The 14,796-nt window shown below is 36.7% G+C and overlaps 1 protein-coding gene across 1 annotated transcript; it reads left to right on the top strand.

Annotated features, from left to right (window-relative positions):
• Positions 1 to 2,153: 2,153 nt before the first annotated feature.
• Positions 2,154 to 14,272, top strand: fhdc4 (FH2 domain containing 4). Its single transcript, XM_079823834.1, has 12 exons — positions 2,154 to 2,287; positions 2,729 to 3,094; positions 5,187 to 5,248; positions 6,256 to 6,358; positions 6,531 to 6,616; positions 6,784 to 6,884; positions 8,319 to 8,389; positions 8,537 to 8,644; positions 8,745 to 8,815; positions 9,473 to 9,590; positions 9,832 to 9,996; positions 11,950 to 14,272. Exons 2-12 carry the CDS (start codon positions 2,768 to 2,770, stop codon positions 13,030 to 13,032), a joined length of 2,295 nt encoding a protein of 764 aa, XP_079679960.1. The 5' UTR covers positions 2,154 to 2,287; positions 2,729 to 2,767; the 3' UTR covers positions 13,033 to 14,272.
• The last annotated feature ends 524 nt before the right edge of the window (positions 14,273 to 14,796 follow it).

The following is a 14,796-nucleotide window of genomic DNA, read 5'->3' as shown; positions in this document are numbered from 1 at the left end:
TGAGTTTGTCCTGTGATGTTTATCGTGTCTTGCATGCGTCTCTTTTGCTTTTACATAGCAGTTTCTCAGCAATCTTCAAACTCTTCCAGCTGGCAGCAAACGCTACTGGTAGAGTCTGCTGTCAGCCAGGCAAGATTTAACAGCTTTTCCTTGATTGGATTTTCCCCTCCCTTGGCTCTCGACTCAAATAAGAGAAGGGCTTTGTTTTGGTTTCACTGGTAATCAAATTGCATCAGGCATTGTTTTTTGGAAGAAATGTTATGCTTTTTTATACATATGGGATAGCTTTGCTGGTTTGCTTTAACAAGAATTTGTTACATTAACTGATACAGATACAGATGTTAAATATACAGATAAAGTATATTTTATCTGTGAAGCAACCAAGCATGGCATTTTATCTTCTTAAAATGCTCACAGCCCAATTTGCAGAGGCTGTGTCGACAGAGGTCTTTTTTAACAGACTAAAAGTGACTAGATTGTTAAAATCAATCCAATGTTATATACATTTCACCACAGATGTGTGTAGTAACATCTGCATTAACTGTTTTTTAACTTGGTTTTAATAAGGTTAAAACCGAATTGCTCTTCTGAAATGATATAAAAAATGTCATCACCCCAGTTAAAGTGCTTGCTTTCGGTGTTTGTGTGAAATGAACACCCATTTGTTAAATTTACAACATTCTCTGTGCAAATCATGAATATTTAATGAGGTAAACAGTGAGGCATTTTACAATTGGTTGTCTTTTGTTAAAAAGTGTAAAATTCTAGCAGCTGATTGTTTTATACTGTGTACACTTGGCTCCGTAATTCAGGATTTGCCCATTATATTTTACCTATAATCCATGGTTAGGCGCACTAAACACTTTTAAAAATGATCTGAGTAAAAGAGCCTTTATTCTGAATTAACCCCTTCAGACCCTGCAGCCATTGGAATGGACATCACGTGGTTTTTGGTTTAAACCAATACAATTGTATGTTTTTATAGTATGAGCAATTAGCCTGGTTAAAACCAGACCATTCTCAGTAGAAAAATCTAAATTTGCCGGAAGTTGTCTGGGTTTTCCCAGGCTAATGAGCAATGCCTGGTCACTGATCATTTTCTGATCAACCACTCACCAAGGAGATGTGGCCCCTAACTTAATCTGATTGAGCTTCAGGCATCACAAAAGACAGGCATGGCTAACCAACTAGACAGGAGGAGGAGAAAACCCCTTTTTAATGATTTATGATCAAGGTAGCCTCCTCAACTTGCACCTATTATAAACTCAATAGTATCAAGTGATAATATTCGTTATTTTGAAGATCTTTCAGAGTTGCAGAACACAGGAATTTTTCAAAGTTTAACGTCCATCAATGGACATTAGGTGTTGAAAGATTTCAGCAGGAAACCTCGTGAATTAGTGTGCCAGGTTGTGAATTTTGTGCACGCCTTTCAAAGCTAAAATACAGAGCTACCAATTCTAATGTTATTTTATGAACATTAATGTTAATTTATTAAATATGATTAATATGATTTTATTTATGTCTTCAAAGTGACCACAGACTCTCCATCAATGTTTTTGGTTTTACTGAGAAACAGCCACAGTGGATGTGAGATCAATGAATACACATCAACACACCCTCCACACACACTGATGTCTTGATGCTATAATGCACACAATAATATAGTCATCAAAACTACCAGAAAGTACACAAACACATTCACATACACATACATATACATATCAGATTCTACCACTGCAACCAAATGTATCAAACTAGTTTTTTTAGACTTTATATCAAGTTCACTTTTTTCTTCAATCTTATTGCATTGTGCATTCTGACAGCCTGTGTGTTCTTTTTAAAATCTTCAGAGCTTTTACAACACATTCAAAAACTTCAACATTAAAGAAGAGCAAATATCAAGTAAAAAAAAATTTATTGGTCCGTGGAAAAAAAATTTAGGCCTTGAAGGGGTGAATCAAATGTAAACTTTCGAATTCTAACGGTAGTTACTTGTCTGTTAAGTTTGGTGAATACCCATTCTTGTGGTACTTTTTTATGAAATTTGAGCAATGACACATGGATTACGTCTGAAACAAGCGCTGACGAGTTCTGGGCGTGAACTATACAGGTAAGAGCAGATTGCAACATCCCTCTTCCGCTGAACGGGTACAGTAACCAACAGTCTCGTGTGACAGAGGACCGTGGAGCATGTTTTTCTCTTCTGGGGAATATAACCAAAGTAAATTCGGATATTGTCAGACAGTAATTTCTGTTGGTAGACATCTGGCAACCTCTCAAACGAGTAAGTAAAATATTTTTGCTAAAATATTTCACGTTACCATGAAAATGAAAATACCATGGAAATGGGAGAAGTTGACATTACCTTGGGTACAAAACAATGGTGGCAGTTTTTTTAAGATTCAAAAGTTTGAAATGATGGTATATGCCCATACAATAGTAGTAGTAGTATACGTGTGTGTGTGTGTGTGTGTACTTCTGTGTAAACGAGTACCTAATTTAGATTTTGACCGTTTTGAAGTCATGCAAACTTGTGTTAGATATTTTTCACTGTCCTGGTTTTGTTAGTTAGGCTATGTACTCATAGTCACCAGTGCTTATCGCCTAGAGTTTCTCGGTTCACTTCCCTATAACACAAATCCTTCCTTTTTCAGCTAAATGACAGCAGATATTAACATAGTAGACTCATAAACATATGGTTTCTTTTTCTGTACTTTCTTTAAAGGGACCATGCAGCAGTCTCTTTGCAAGTGACATCCAAACCATGACCCCGCCGCCACCACCACCACCTCCCCCCCCTCCTCCTCCTCCTCCTCCTCCACCTCCACCCCCTGCCCTCTTCCCTAGTGGGAGCCCATTTTCCAGAGGGCCAACACGGGCCTCTAAAATGCGTAATTTTAATTGGGAGGCCATACCAAAGGACACTGTGCTAGGCAAGAATAACATATGGACGGCTAAGAAGAACAGGGATTTCGAGTTGGACACCAAAGGTATGGATGAGCTGTTCAGCCGCAATGAGCAGAACCAGGTCCAGGCCACAACCCGTCGCAGTGTACGCCAATCCCCAAGCAATGCCCCAGGACCTGAAATGGTGAGTTCAGGTGGGATGTGCTAGAAAAGATGATTTGTGCCTGCAGGTTTACAGTAAATGGGTGTTTCCAGACTCATTTACTCAGAGAGATTTACATATGCTTTCATCAAGCATGTCACTAGGGTAGTGACTGTCAGTCTCAACTCGGGCAAAACACTAAAGATGACTTTTAGTTAGTTATAACCTCACTTAATTGAATATAAACTGTTTATTTTGTGATTACATAAATAATGATTACAGAGCTAAAGGTGATTCAAGCATCTCAGATTCTCATGCCGAATGCAGGTGTCCTAATTGGTAGTTTTGCATAACATTTGTTTCTTTTTGGTCAGTTATCTTCAATGTAGTATACTATTGTAGTATTTCTATCTATCTTTTTCTATTTATAAAAAGTAGTAACCTGCAATTGTTACTATAAGGAGGAGCTACTTTTAACCCTGATCTAACCCTTTCATTTTTTTATTTTTTTGTGGGTGTAAATGTAGTTTAAATAATTAGTAATTCCTATAACTTGAACAAATTACCACATGAATTGACCTAAAAAAAATAATAATAATAAAAAATAAAATAAAAAATAAAAATAAAAATAAAATAAAAATATATATATGTGTGTGTGTGTGTGTGTGTGTGTGTGTGTGTGTCCTGGTAAACCCTACGTTGTGGGGACAAAATGTTATTTCGGTCCCCATGAGGAAAACAGCTTATCAATCAGACAGAATTATGTTTTTTGAAAATGTACAAATGCAGAAAGTTTTCTCTGAGGGTTGTGTTCAGGCGTAGGTTTAGGGGATAGAATATACAGTTTGTACAGTATAAAAATCATTATGTCTATGGAAAGTCCCCATTAAACATGGAAACATAATGTGAGTGCAGAGGCGGACAGTAGTGAAGTATTTTTACTTTCTACTCAAGTACATTTTTCAAGTATATACTTTATCAGAGTTTTTCTTTGGAAAACTTTTACTTCACTACGTTCCAAAGCATAATATATGATGTCATACTTTTTACTGCACCACATTTCATAAATACATTTTTACTTATTTACATAAATAATGTAGTACTTTCTTACGTGTACTCAAGTAAAACTTTGAATTACTTTTACTTGAGTACAAATATACAGTACTACATTTTTAATGTAATTAAGTATTAAATGATATTCAATATGAAAAGTAGTGCAGTAAAAAGTATGACATTATGCTTTGGAATGTAAACGTTCTCCAAAGAAAAACACTCTATAAAGTATAGACACTTGAAAAATGTACTTAAGCAGAGTAAAAATACTCCACTACTGTCCGCCTCTGTGTGTGGACCAAATACTATTTTTGTCATTATCATTTCACTCATTGGAAATTAAAGTTCACTGCATAATAAATTCTAGGTTAGGTTATGACATTTTGTCTTAAAACTGGCTTTACCTCTGCCAAAGTCACATGATACAGAACTAATTGATAACTATTACTAATGTCAGATAGATAAGAGCAAAAGAAAAGTTTCCAAATGACAGTCTGATTTTAACATGGCTGGTGTGTTTTCTAGCAAACAACATGCGATTGTAGTTCAGCGAGTTGTTTGGAAAGTTTTAACATTTTTGGTTGTTGTAATCATGATTTGTCGTGCTTTGGCCCACAGTTAAAAACACACCCTAGCACTGTAACTAGATTTGAAGTAACGTTCTCTTTCAAATAATGCTTACAGTCATAATACTGTGACATTTATGGACGCCACTACTTGACTATGTTTGTGCTTTGATCTGAACCCTTCAAAGGTGGAGTGATTTCTTTTTTTCTATAAGTGTTTACATAAGGCGGACTACACCAGTATTGAATAGCTAACATTTCAAAACACTGTGATGCCGAACATCTAATTTTACAAGCGCTGAATCACATCATCGCAATTGTCCGGTGATTATTTTTAATACAAGAAATTAATAGGCAGGGTTGTTGTTGTTCATAAATGATCATTAGCTTTTCATAGTTCAAAAACGATTAAACATCAGGGTGAAGTAACTACCTAATTCAAGCTATAATATACATAACAAGCAACTGTCTTTGTCAAATCATGTCCATATAATGTCTTTTTTTTTCCTTGCCAGGTGTCCATTCTCAACTCCAAGAAGAACATGAACATTGGTATCTTCCTCAAGCAGTTCAGAAGGTGAGTGTACCATAAGGGATTATTTCGAAAAGCTCTCTATTTCGTCAGCGGATCTTAGGGTGGAAACGCGCAGTAGTCATTGCTCACATGTCTCTGCAAGCCAAACAAATTTTTCCTGACAGCATCAGTCCAGACATATCTTTTCTACTGGAGTACAAGTATGAAGATAAGATGGGCTTTGCATTAGTCACCTCATCAGCAGTTCCCTTAATCATGCAGTGTTTCTCCTCAGATATTGATTAGTTGAGTATGACAGTTCACCTTCGCATGCTATTAATGAACACATCAGTTCTATAGTGCTACAGCTAGAGCTTGTGATACCAGTTTGGTGTGCTTGGGTATCTCAAAAAAAAAAGCAAGACGGGGCTTGTCTAGTCCAGGTATGTTTAATACTCAGCCAAGAAGAGGAGATTACAAGTGTAAAGCAACCAGAACAAGGTGAAGTATGAGTCACAGTGTGGAAGTCCATGTGTTGGCCACTTCCTCTTTACAGATGGGCCGCTTTTGGTGTGTCTTTTTGTTTTGGAGAATTTCAAATTGAGTTTTACAATGATCAGTCTATTTAAAAGTGTGTCTGTTCTATTAGCAGTGAAAGTATTTCGAACTAGTTTATCAAATATTCCCCCAGCTGTCATTAGTTGGACAAACAGGTAGTTCTGCCCCCGAACTCACGCCATTGGTTGAGTCATTGTTGCTGTGTTCGGCTGCTCAAACAAACAGCAATGTTGACACGCCACAGAACCACAGTGTTTACACTGCTGTAAAATTAACCTTCAAATATCTTCACATTACACATCACATTTAACTGGCATAGGAGACAGTAAGGGTTAGTTCACCCCCATATATATATATATATATATATATATATATATATATATATATATATATATATATTTCATATTGGCAGAGATGCACTTCCAGTGAATCTCTGGGAAATCTGAGTTTTTGTAAATCTTCAAATAGTCTGTGGTCCTGATCTATAATTCTTGCTGTAACTTTCTCCACAGGCCAGTGAGTGAAATGATTGATGACATAATCAATGGCAGAGGAGAAAGATTTGGTACTGGGAAACTGAAGGAGTTGTGCAAACTACTGCCAGAGGATGGAGAGGTGGGAGTAAAATGTGATTAGAGCCTCAGTTACACTCATTGAGCAATTCCAAGGCATTTTAATAAAAGTTGTTGTACTTTAGCACAAAATAAGAATATTTTATGCAGCACTTTCATTTGAATTGCAAACCTAAAAGCTTACTGCTATGCATTACATTTCTTCATTTTCTTAGGTGCGTCAGCTTCTTGATTTTAAAGGAGACTATTCAACTCTCTCTGAACCAGATCGGTTCATGGTACAACTTGTCAATGTTCCTTGGTGAGTGTATACAGCCACACAAAGACAAATACACACTTAACATGATTGGACACAGAGCTCTTTCGATACAGTATATATACCTGACAGTACGTTTTAAGTTCACTGTAAGTTATATCAAATTTGGATATGCCATCATGATTATTTTTATTTGTCGGTTCTTCCTCTAGCTATGAGGAACGCTTGAACGGTTTAGTACTCAAAGAGGAATTGTCACATTTTTTGGATGAGGTGAATCAATCTATTGCAGTCATGACCTATGCTGGAAGAGGTAAGATTGAAGGTTACTACAATTTACTACCTATTGTAAAGTATTACCATAAACTAGTCAACATGTCCGCTTCCCTTTTTTGAAAAAAAATTAAATAAATTATATTATATAAATATACAGGGCATGACACTAACACCCGCCAACCTGCCATTTGCGGGTGGATTTCAGCTGTGGCGTGTTACACAGTCACTTCCACTAGCCACTTTGGCGGATTTAATTTTATTGTAGTCTTCTCAAAAGTCATCTATCGCGTTGCGCATTATAAACAACCACTCACGATTCTTTTGAGCTTATGAATGCGTTGTCTAATAATCAGAGGCGTTCAGATTAGTCGGGGTTCTGTTCAGAGTGCGCTCTCACTCACTTAAAATTTCTGCATCATAAACAACAAAGCAGAGATGTACGTGCAATGTACGTTTAATAGATTCATTCATCACACGGTGATTGACTGTTTTTGTTCAATTTCAGCAGCGAAAATAGTTTCAAACAAAGATCACAGCAGAACCATCGCGCGTCTGATGTGACTGCCATAAAGTTGGCTTGATGTTCAATGTTTGATATATACGGAGTATGGGGTCTCTGCGGAACAAAAGTGGGTGTTTCTAAATTTGTGGGTGTTTTCAATTCAAACTAATGGGTGTTTATAAATCATGCAATGAAAATTATCCCCTTCACCCGCCCATCACCCCTAAACCCTACCCACACTGTGATGTGGGCAAATCAGGTAATGCAGTGGAAAATGCCCCTATGTTTATGTCCTCACCCACTGATCTAGTAACACTTATTACTATCCTGCAGAGACCTATACTTGGATATTCGCGAATTAATGACAGTCTATAAAGTTACGCGACATTGGTATACAAGTTTATAACTTCAATAGCATTTGAAGAGAATTACTCACAGTAATAAAACCAACTGTAAAGTGTTCATTAAGGTGTGATAGATTATTGTCTAGATTAAGGAGCTTTACACACAACAGTATCAGAGCTATTTGATGACCTGACATGTTACATATCATGTAGACTTGATTTGTGTGTGTACAGTGGTCATTTACATATAGCCAACAACAAAATTCCCAACAACAAAATTTTGGCCGCAGTGGCTGGTGAGCAAAAAAGTTAATGTCAAGCCCTGTGTGTGTGTGTGTGTGTATATATATATATATATATTGTTAATAGGAAGTTATACTAGTCTTGTTTGACTTTGGTGCGGACACATACAATACATTTATATTATAAGAGCTAGTTTTGGTTATTAATTATTATTCTTTTAAAATTAAAAATGTAGATAATTCAACTTTAAAAAATACTCTCATACTAAATGATCCTCATAATGATGTAATTCCAAAAACATGGTAGTACAATGCAATTACATGGATGTGACTAGGTTTGATTTATTTTATTTCACCTAACCCATGTATGAAATTTTTTCCAGAGCTTTTGGAATGTGCTGATCTACATTCAGTCATTCAACTGGTCTTGGAGACAGGGAACTACATGAACTCTGTGAGTAAAATCTCATGCCACTGTATCTTGTTACGCTTATTAAAAATGATTAAAGTTGGTTAACCTCAAAACAGCATAATGCACTGCACATTTGTGTGTGTTTACACTGTCATGAGATACTAATCGTTCTGTCCCCACTTCCACCAGGGAGGGTACGCTGGCAGCGCGGTGGGATTCCGGATAACGTCTCTTCTCAAACTAGCGGATACCAAAGCCAACAAGCCTGGAATGAACCTCATGCACTATGTTGTGATGGTAGCAATGATGTTTAATATTATACTATGGTGGCAAAGCTACATAAGACGCACAGCTTTATTTCCATGTTAATTATTTTCTCATGTGTCTGTTACCACAGCAAGCCCAGAAAATAGATGCATCGCTGCTGAAGTTCCCAGAGCAACTACAGCACATTGGAGATGCAGCAAGGTAGGCCACACGTCGCTGTTTGAAAAATGTCACTTCCCTATAATTATTTTATTTTATCTGATTAATTAAATTGTTGCTCAGTATAAAAATGTGCACACACACTACACAAATCTATTAAAAATGTACCGGTAACAATAAAAGCAGCATTTTTACCAGTGATATTTTAGTTCTTATTAATCATTTGAATTAGCTTTTATTTCTAATTTAAGTTTGTTCGAGGAGTTTTGTTGTGCTTTTGTCATTTTTATTAGTTTATTTGTTTAAATATTTCTGTTTAGCTTTAATTGTTTTTTTTAGTACTTTAGTACCAAAGCAGCATTTCTAATTTCTAAGTTTTTATTTAATATTTATTTTAATTTGTTTCTTTTTTTTTTCAATTAAGAAAAACACTTTTTAATACTTTTAGCTTTAGTTAACGATTCTGTGTTATATGTGATTCTCAGTACTGTTACTGCTATATAGAAATCTAGTACTCCATCATTTACTTATACATATTGAGAATCCTAAATAGAATCGTGATTTACTGAGGTTAGAATCTCAAGCTTGCTTTAGCAAAGTCTTTCAATAGACCTATAGGTTCAATTAATGAGCTCAGTACTAAATTGCATTGAAAATGCAAAAAAGAGTGAAATATATTGCCTGTCTTCCTCAATACAGGATTCATAAACAGGAAATTGAGTCTGATTTCCAAAAGGAAGTGAGTAAAGTCCAGGTGTCAAAGCAGAATGCTAGTAAACAGCCAGATCTGGAAGAACAGATGAGGGATTTTCTGCTGGTGAGACATTGTATATTTGTCACACTTCAACCTGTTTATCTCTAAATGTAAGCATGCAAGTTTTTTTTGTTCAAAGTCTTTCGGTATTGTAACACGCTATTGAGCCGATTGACTTTTGAAGTGCTGACATGCACATCAATCTTAGTACAGTACCCTGATTGCAGGAAATGTTAATGTGTTAAATGACAAGTATAACATTAAAACAGTTTCTTCCATTTATCTTTTCTTTCTTCTTTTTTAGAATGCAGAAACCAGGTTAAAAGAAACCGAGACGGCCTTCAAGACCCTTTCTGCTGTGAGTGATTCGGTGGCAGAGTATTTCTGTGAGGATCCCACTCAGTTCAAACTAGAGGATTGTTGCTCCATTTTCTACTCTTTCTGTGAGAAGTTCAAACGAGCAGTTCAGGTAATTCTAAACATACATTGTAGATGCTGTAAGCAATCTTAGCTTGGGGGTTTTCACACCTAAAGAAATCAATGGTACTTTTCTAAAACATGTTTGAAATGATGCACAGTGGGGTCCAAAAGTCTGAGACCACATTCAAAATCCAGTTTAAACCTGAAAATATTTTTGATAAAAACTATTCAACCAAAGAAAAGTTTTACCATAAAATGAAGAAGAAATACAACATATACTACTGTTGAAAAGTTTGGGATCATTAATTTATTTTTAAAGGGTACATAAAACACACAGTTTCTGTCAGTCTCATGTTAATCATAAGTAGAGTTATCTCTGAAGAGTCTTTAGTTTTATCATATTTATAAAAGACAGATACGCTGTACCGATTCTTTCTGAAAACACCAGACCGCACGTCATACATCATGGCATTATCCCTGGATAACTTTCACTTCACTATATGTTCGTGTTGTTTACATTACATGCACTGATGCGCCGATTGCCAACAAAACAGACATTTGATGCAGTTTCACTCACCGCCTGTGGTTTCGACTCGTGACCGGAACAAACAAACACACTTGCAGAACTCTGTTGCTGCTCCGGAAAAACAAACTGCATCCACTGTTTCCTTAACGCTGGGTTCTTTGGGAAGCTGAATCTTTCCCTCACAACCAGAAACATGCTTTAGTGACATTGTTGATTTCGTGGTCTAAAAACTAAATGACAGCGCTGCCGACGGCTTCTGTAACCGAACAGAACTCGTTGAGGGGCTCGCTCTTGCTCTCGCTATGGTTGATGTGTGTGTGTGTGTGTGTGTGTGTGTACTCATCCGGGAGAAGTGCTCATCATACAAGCAATTCCGCCTTTTATGAAGTCATACAGGGCCATACTCTAAAAAAACTTGTTAGAATCCTGAAGGAGTGTATTTGGCACGTTCTTTTGAAATATTGGCCATGTATAGCATGAGAATCCAACTCTTTAACAGTGTAAATAAGTCAGAATGCATGAAATAGAAATAGACCCCCCCCCCTCCTCCTTTAAAGAAAATATTTGAAATAATTCTAATAATCATTCTAATTATAACAATAATTTGGTGCTCAACAAACATTTATTACTATTATTATTATCAATGTTGAAAACAGTGTGCTGGTTTATTTTCTTTTTAAAGAAATTAGTACTTTTATTCAGGAAGGATGCGTTACAATTATGATTATGTTTATGATTTTGATTAAAAGTGACAGTAAAGATTTCTGTCTGTAATAAATGCTGTCTTTTGAGCATTCTTTTTTATCAAAGAATCTTTAAAAAATATATCACAGTTCACACAAAATATTAAGCAGCACAACTGTTTTCAACATTGATAGTCATAACCATAAATGCTTCTTGGGAACCAAATTAGTGTTATTATTAGAATGATTATTAGAATAATTTCGAAGGATCATGTGACACTAAAGACTAGATTAATGATGCTGAAAATTCAGCTTTGTCATCACAGGAGTAAATGACTTTTTAAAACTTGAAATTGTAAGAATATATCATGGTAATACTGTTTACTGTATTTTTTATTAAATACATTTAAAAGTGATTAAAAAGCTTTTTTTGTGATGCCGCATCCACAGCAGTCTGTGCAAGTATAAGAATCAGTGTCACTCTCATTTTGGCAAACAAAACGAAGAAAAAAAAAACATACTAGAGCCTATCTGCAAATGTAACATCTTTAAAAATAGATAATAATAAATAAGATCTATTAAATAAATAATTATGAAATATTGTTAACCTATTTCATTTTTTAAATGATTTTTAAAAATATTTAAATATTGTACGTTTAAAAAAAAATTTTTTGGGGGTCATATTTTCAGTAATGGCTGCCACAAATGTCTGTAAAAATATTGTGTATCCTCCTTGACCAGGTACAATAGAGAAAGCTTCATGAATAACTTCTCAATCATCTTTCTGCTATAGGAGAACCTTGAACGAGACATGGTGGAAGTGAGGCGCAGGCAGCGAGAGCGCACTCAAATCGCTGCCAAGAGACGCTCCACCGCCACCTGCTCATCACGAGACAAAGACATTGAAGGAGATGCTCTGGAGTCCATCCTACAGAGGTTCAACAATCCGCAATCCCGCCGTAGAGTTGGGAACGCCTCACCCACGATGGGGATTCTAACTGAGAGCACCTCGAAGAAGAACCGCCCCATTAACAACAAAGAGGTTAAGAGGGACAGCTGGATCAAAAGTGTCACGGAATCCTCCTTGATCAAGGAGAGCTTTGATAAGGAAGAGACACTCAGTCACCCAGGGATTACAATCTCTAGCCCAGTGCAGGAAAGTGCCGGGACCAATTCCTCATTCGATAAACGTGTCCGCGTGTCCACGGTGCAGGAGGAGGAAGATGTCCAGACCGAGAAAGAGGTGCAGAATATGAGAGAGTTGTCACGGAAAGTTTTACAATACCAGTCCAGTCGAAGTAGTATTTCATCCGCCGAGGCGCTGTCACCGATCCAGTCTCCAAGGCAGAAGTTCTTCCAGGAAGACAGAAGACAGCTGCTGATCATGGCCATAGATGAAAACACTTCTCAATCCAGCCCTCTGCCGCAGAACAGCCAGATCATCAATCGCCGGCACACAATCGCTCTTCATGATGCCAATTGTGGAAAAACCAGCCAAGAGGACCTATTTGTGCCCTGTGCTGTAAATGCATCTCCGGCTCCCTCTATAGGTGTTATTGGAAAAGGAAAATCTGTGGATTGTAATATGCTCGCCGCACAACAAAACTCTTTAAAGACTGTTAAAGATTCAGAAACAAAGCCTCTTAATTCTCAAGAGGAATCACAATCAGTTAACTTATCACTGTCACAATCAGCCGAGCCAGAAGCAAAGACTGAAGAGACGGTGCCTAGCTTGCAATTTGGTAATGGCAAGAGGAACAGCCAAACAATACCATTTAAAAGCGCTAAAGAGGGCTTCAGCTTTATGTCTTTATTTAAGCGCTGGCGTGAAAAAGACAAATCAAAAGAGCTTGATTCTGACAGTGTGGACCCGTGATATTTAAAAAAAAGCATTGTTTTCTATTTATTCAGGCATTCACGTTGAGTGTCATGCTGCATTTATGGAAACCATGAATGGACATTTATTTCCACGTCCTCTATAAATAATGCACATGCAATTACACTGCATCCAAAAAAACAATGAATTTAAATAGTGTTGAGATCAGTGGAAAATAAGACAGAGCTCTTTATTTAACACAAGGGGGCAGTGCATGACATTTCATTTCCATGGCAGAGTATTTCCATTCCTATGAGTAATTATTCTCTTAGTTTAGATGATATACTGACCAATCAAAATGCAAGTAAATTGGTAAATGTGGTTGTAATGCACCACATAAAATCACAAATTCTTGTCTGAGGAATAATTTAATGTTTAATCATTATTATTATTTGCCCAGCTCATACCACATCATGTTTCTGAATGGTCATTGCAGGCTGAATGACAGACCCGTCTACGGATCAAAGCACACGCCTACGTGATGAAAATGGGGAATAGAGAGTTCATGTAATTTGTGGTTGACTTTTACATGAACTAAAAAGAAGGCCTTTTATATGAGTCACTCCAGAGCACAAGCTGATAAAACCTCTGCTTTTGATTCTCAATATGAGATTGAGAACGTTCCGTGCTCACACACTAAGTGCATTTTTATATGATGTTATTTGTCCTGTTTTTAGGCAAGATATATTTATCCTTTTTTTGTGTTATGTAGTTATGCTTGACCTCAACAACATCTCCTGTGCTACTTGATGCAGTCGTGCGTGGTATTTCATGTTTTGTTTTGTTTTTTGTCTGCCGAGCTGGAATAATGAGGAACAACGAGAAGCTAAAGGGGCTTATCCTTGATAAAGACACTGAAGGCTTAGTTAGGGAGAATAGATAACGTCATAGGCTCCCGATAGGTCTGCTTTAGGTGCTCTAAGTGCTTTCTAGACAGCCTGAGACCCTGCCGGGGTGGAGATTTGGGGGAGGGGGGTGTTTGGGTGATTGTGTGAGTGAATCATCATCATCAGTCTCAAAGAAGTGAGAATAAAGGGTCAAGCACTGATTGAATGTTACAACATGCTATGGTTATAGTCCAGTTGATCCTGAAAATGGCTTATTGGAATGTGTTGTACAGCTTTAAGGAATTGTGGCTAATATGTGTGATTTCATGCTGTTACAGTGCATGTCTGAATACTGTTCATTTAATGTATTTAATTTCTTTAAATATATATTATAATAAACATTTTGTAAATGCATTATTGTTGTTATATAAAACATAGAATTATAATTAACCATTAGGCCCATTTAATATATTGGTTGGAAGTACAATATATAATCAATAATGCGCATTTTTGTCACACTAAATTATATAAAAATGTATTTACGTACAATATGATGCACATGATAAGCAAATGTGTAATAATGTTCAGTCTATGTCTTAATGTAGCGTCTGCTGACGTGGCTTGGGAGACAGTCTGCCTCTGCCATCTGGCTGCCTTAGGCTGGATGCAGTCTCCATAGCAACCACCACCTTCATAATGAAAGCCCAAGAATATGGTCTTACCTCCCCCACCCCACTGTAAACAAAGCCCAACCCTTGGACTATTTAGCCTCATATCCCCACCCCAAACTGCCGTACTTTCACTCGTATCATCTAAGGTCATGGACTGATTGAACTACTGTGCCTTGTAATAAAACACTTTTCTGCAGAACTTGGTTTAAAAAAAGAGCACCAGATGTTTTCCTCTTTGAAGTTGTCTTTCTGTGGTGTGTAGTAAG

Source organism: Gobio gobio (assembly GCF_949357685.1).
Source record: "Gobio gobio genome assembly, chromosome: 8".
NCBI classification, from domain to species: domain Eukaryota; kingdom Metazoa; phylum Chordata; class Actinopteri; order Cypriniformes; family Gobionidae; genus Gobio; species Gobio gobio.
This window is presented reverse-complemented; position numbering and strand designations above follow the sequence as displayed.

Excerpts from the sequence above, each read along its gene's own strand:
- fhdc4 (XM_079823834.1), top strand. The coding sequence starts at position 2,768 with ATGACCCCGCCGCCACCACCACCACCTCCCCCCCCTCCTCCTCCTCCT. Across the intron at positions 6,885-8,318 it reads CATGACCTATGCTGGAAGAG|AGCTTTTGGAATGTGCTGAT; the intron begins GTAAGATTGAAG and ends AATTTTTTCCAG. Across the intron at positions 9,591-9,831 it reads AGATGAGGGATTTTCTGCTG|AATGCAGAAACCAGGTTAAA; the intron begins GTGAGACATTGT and ends CTTCTTTTTTAG.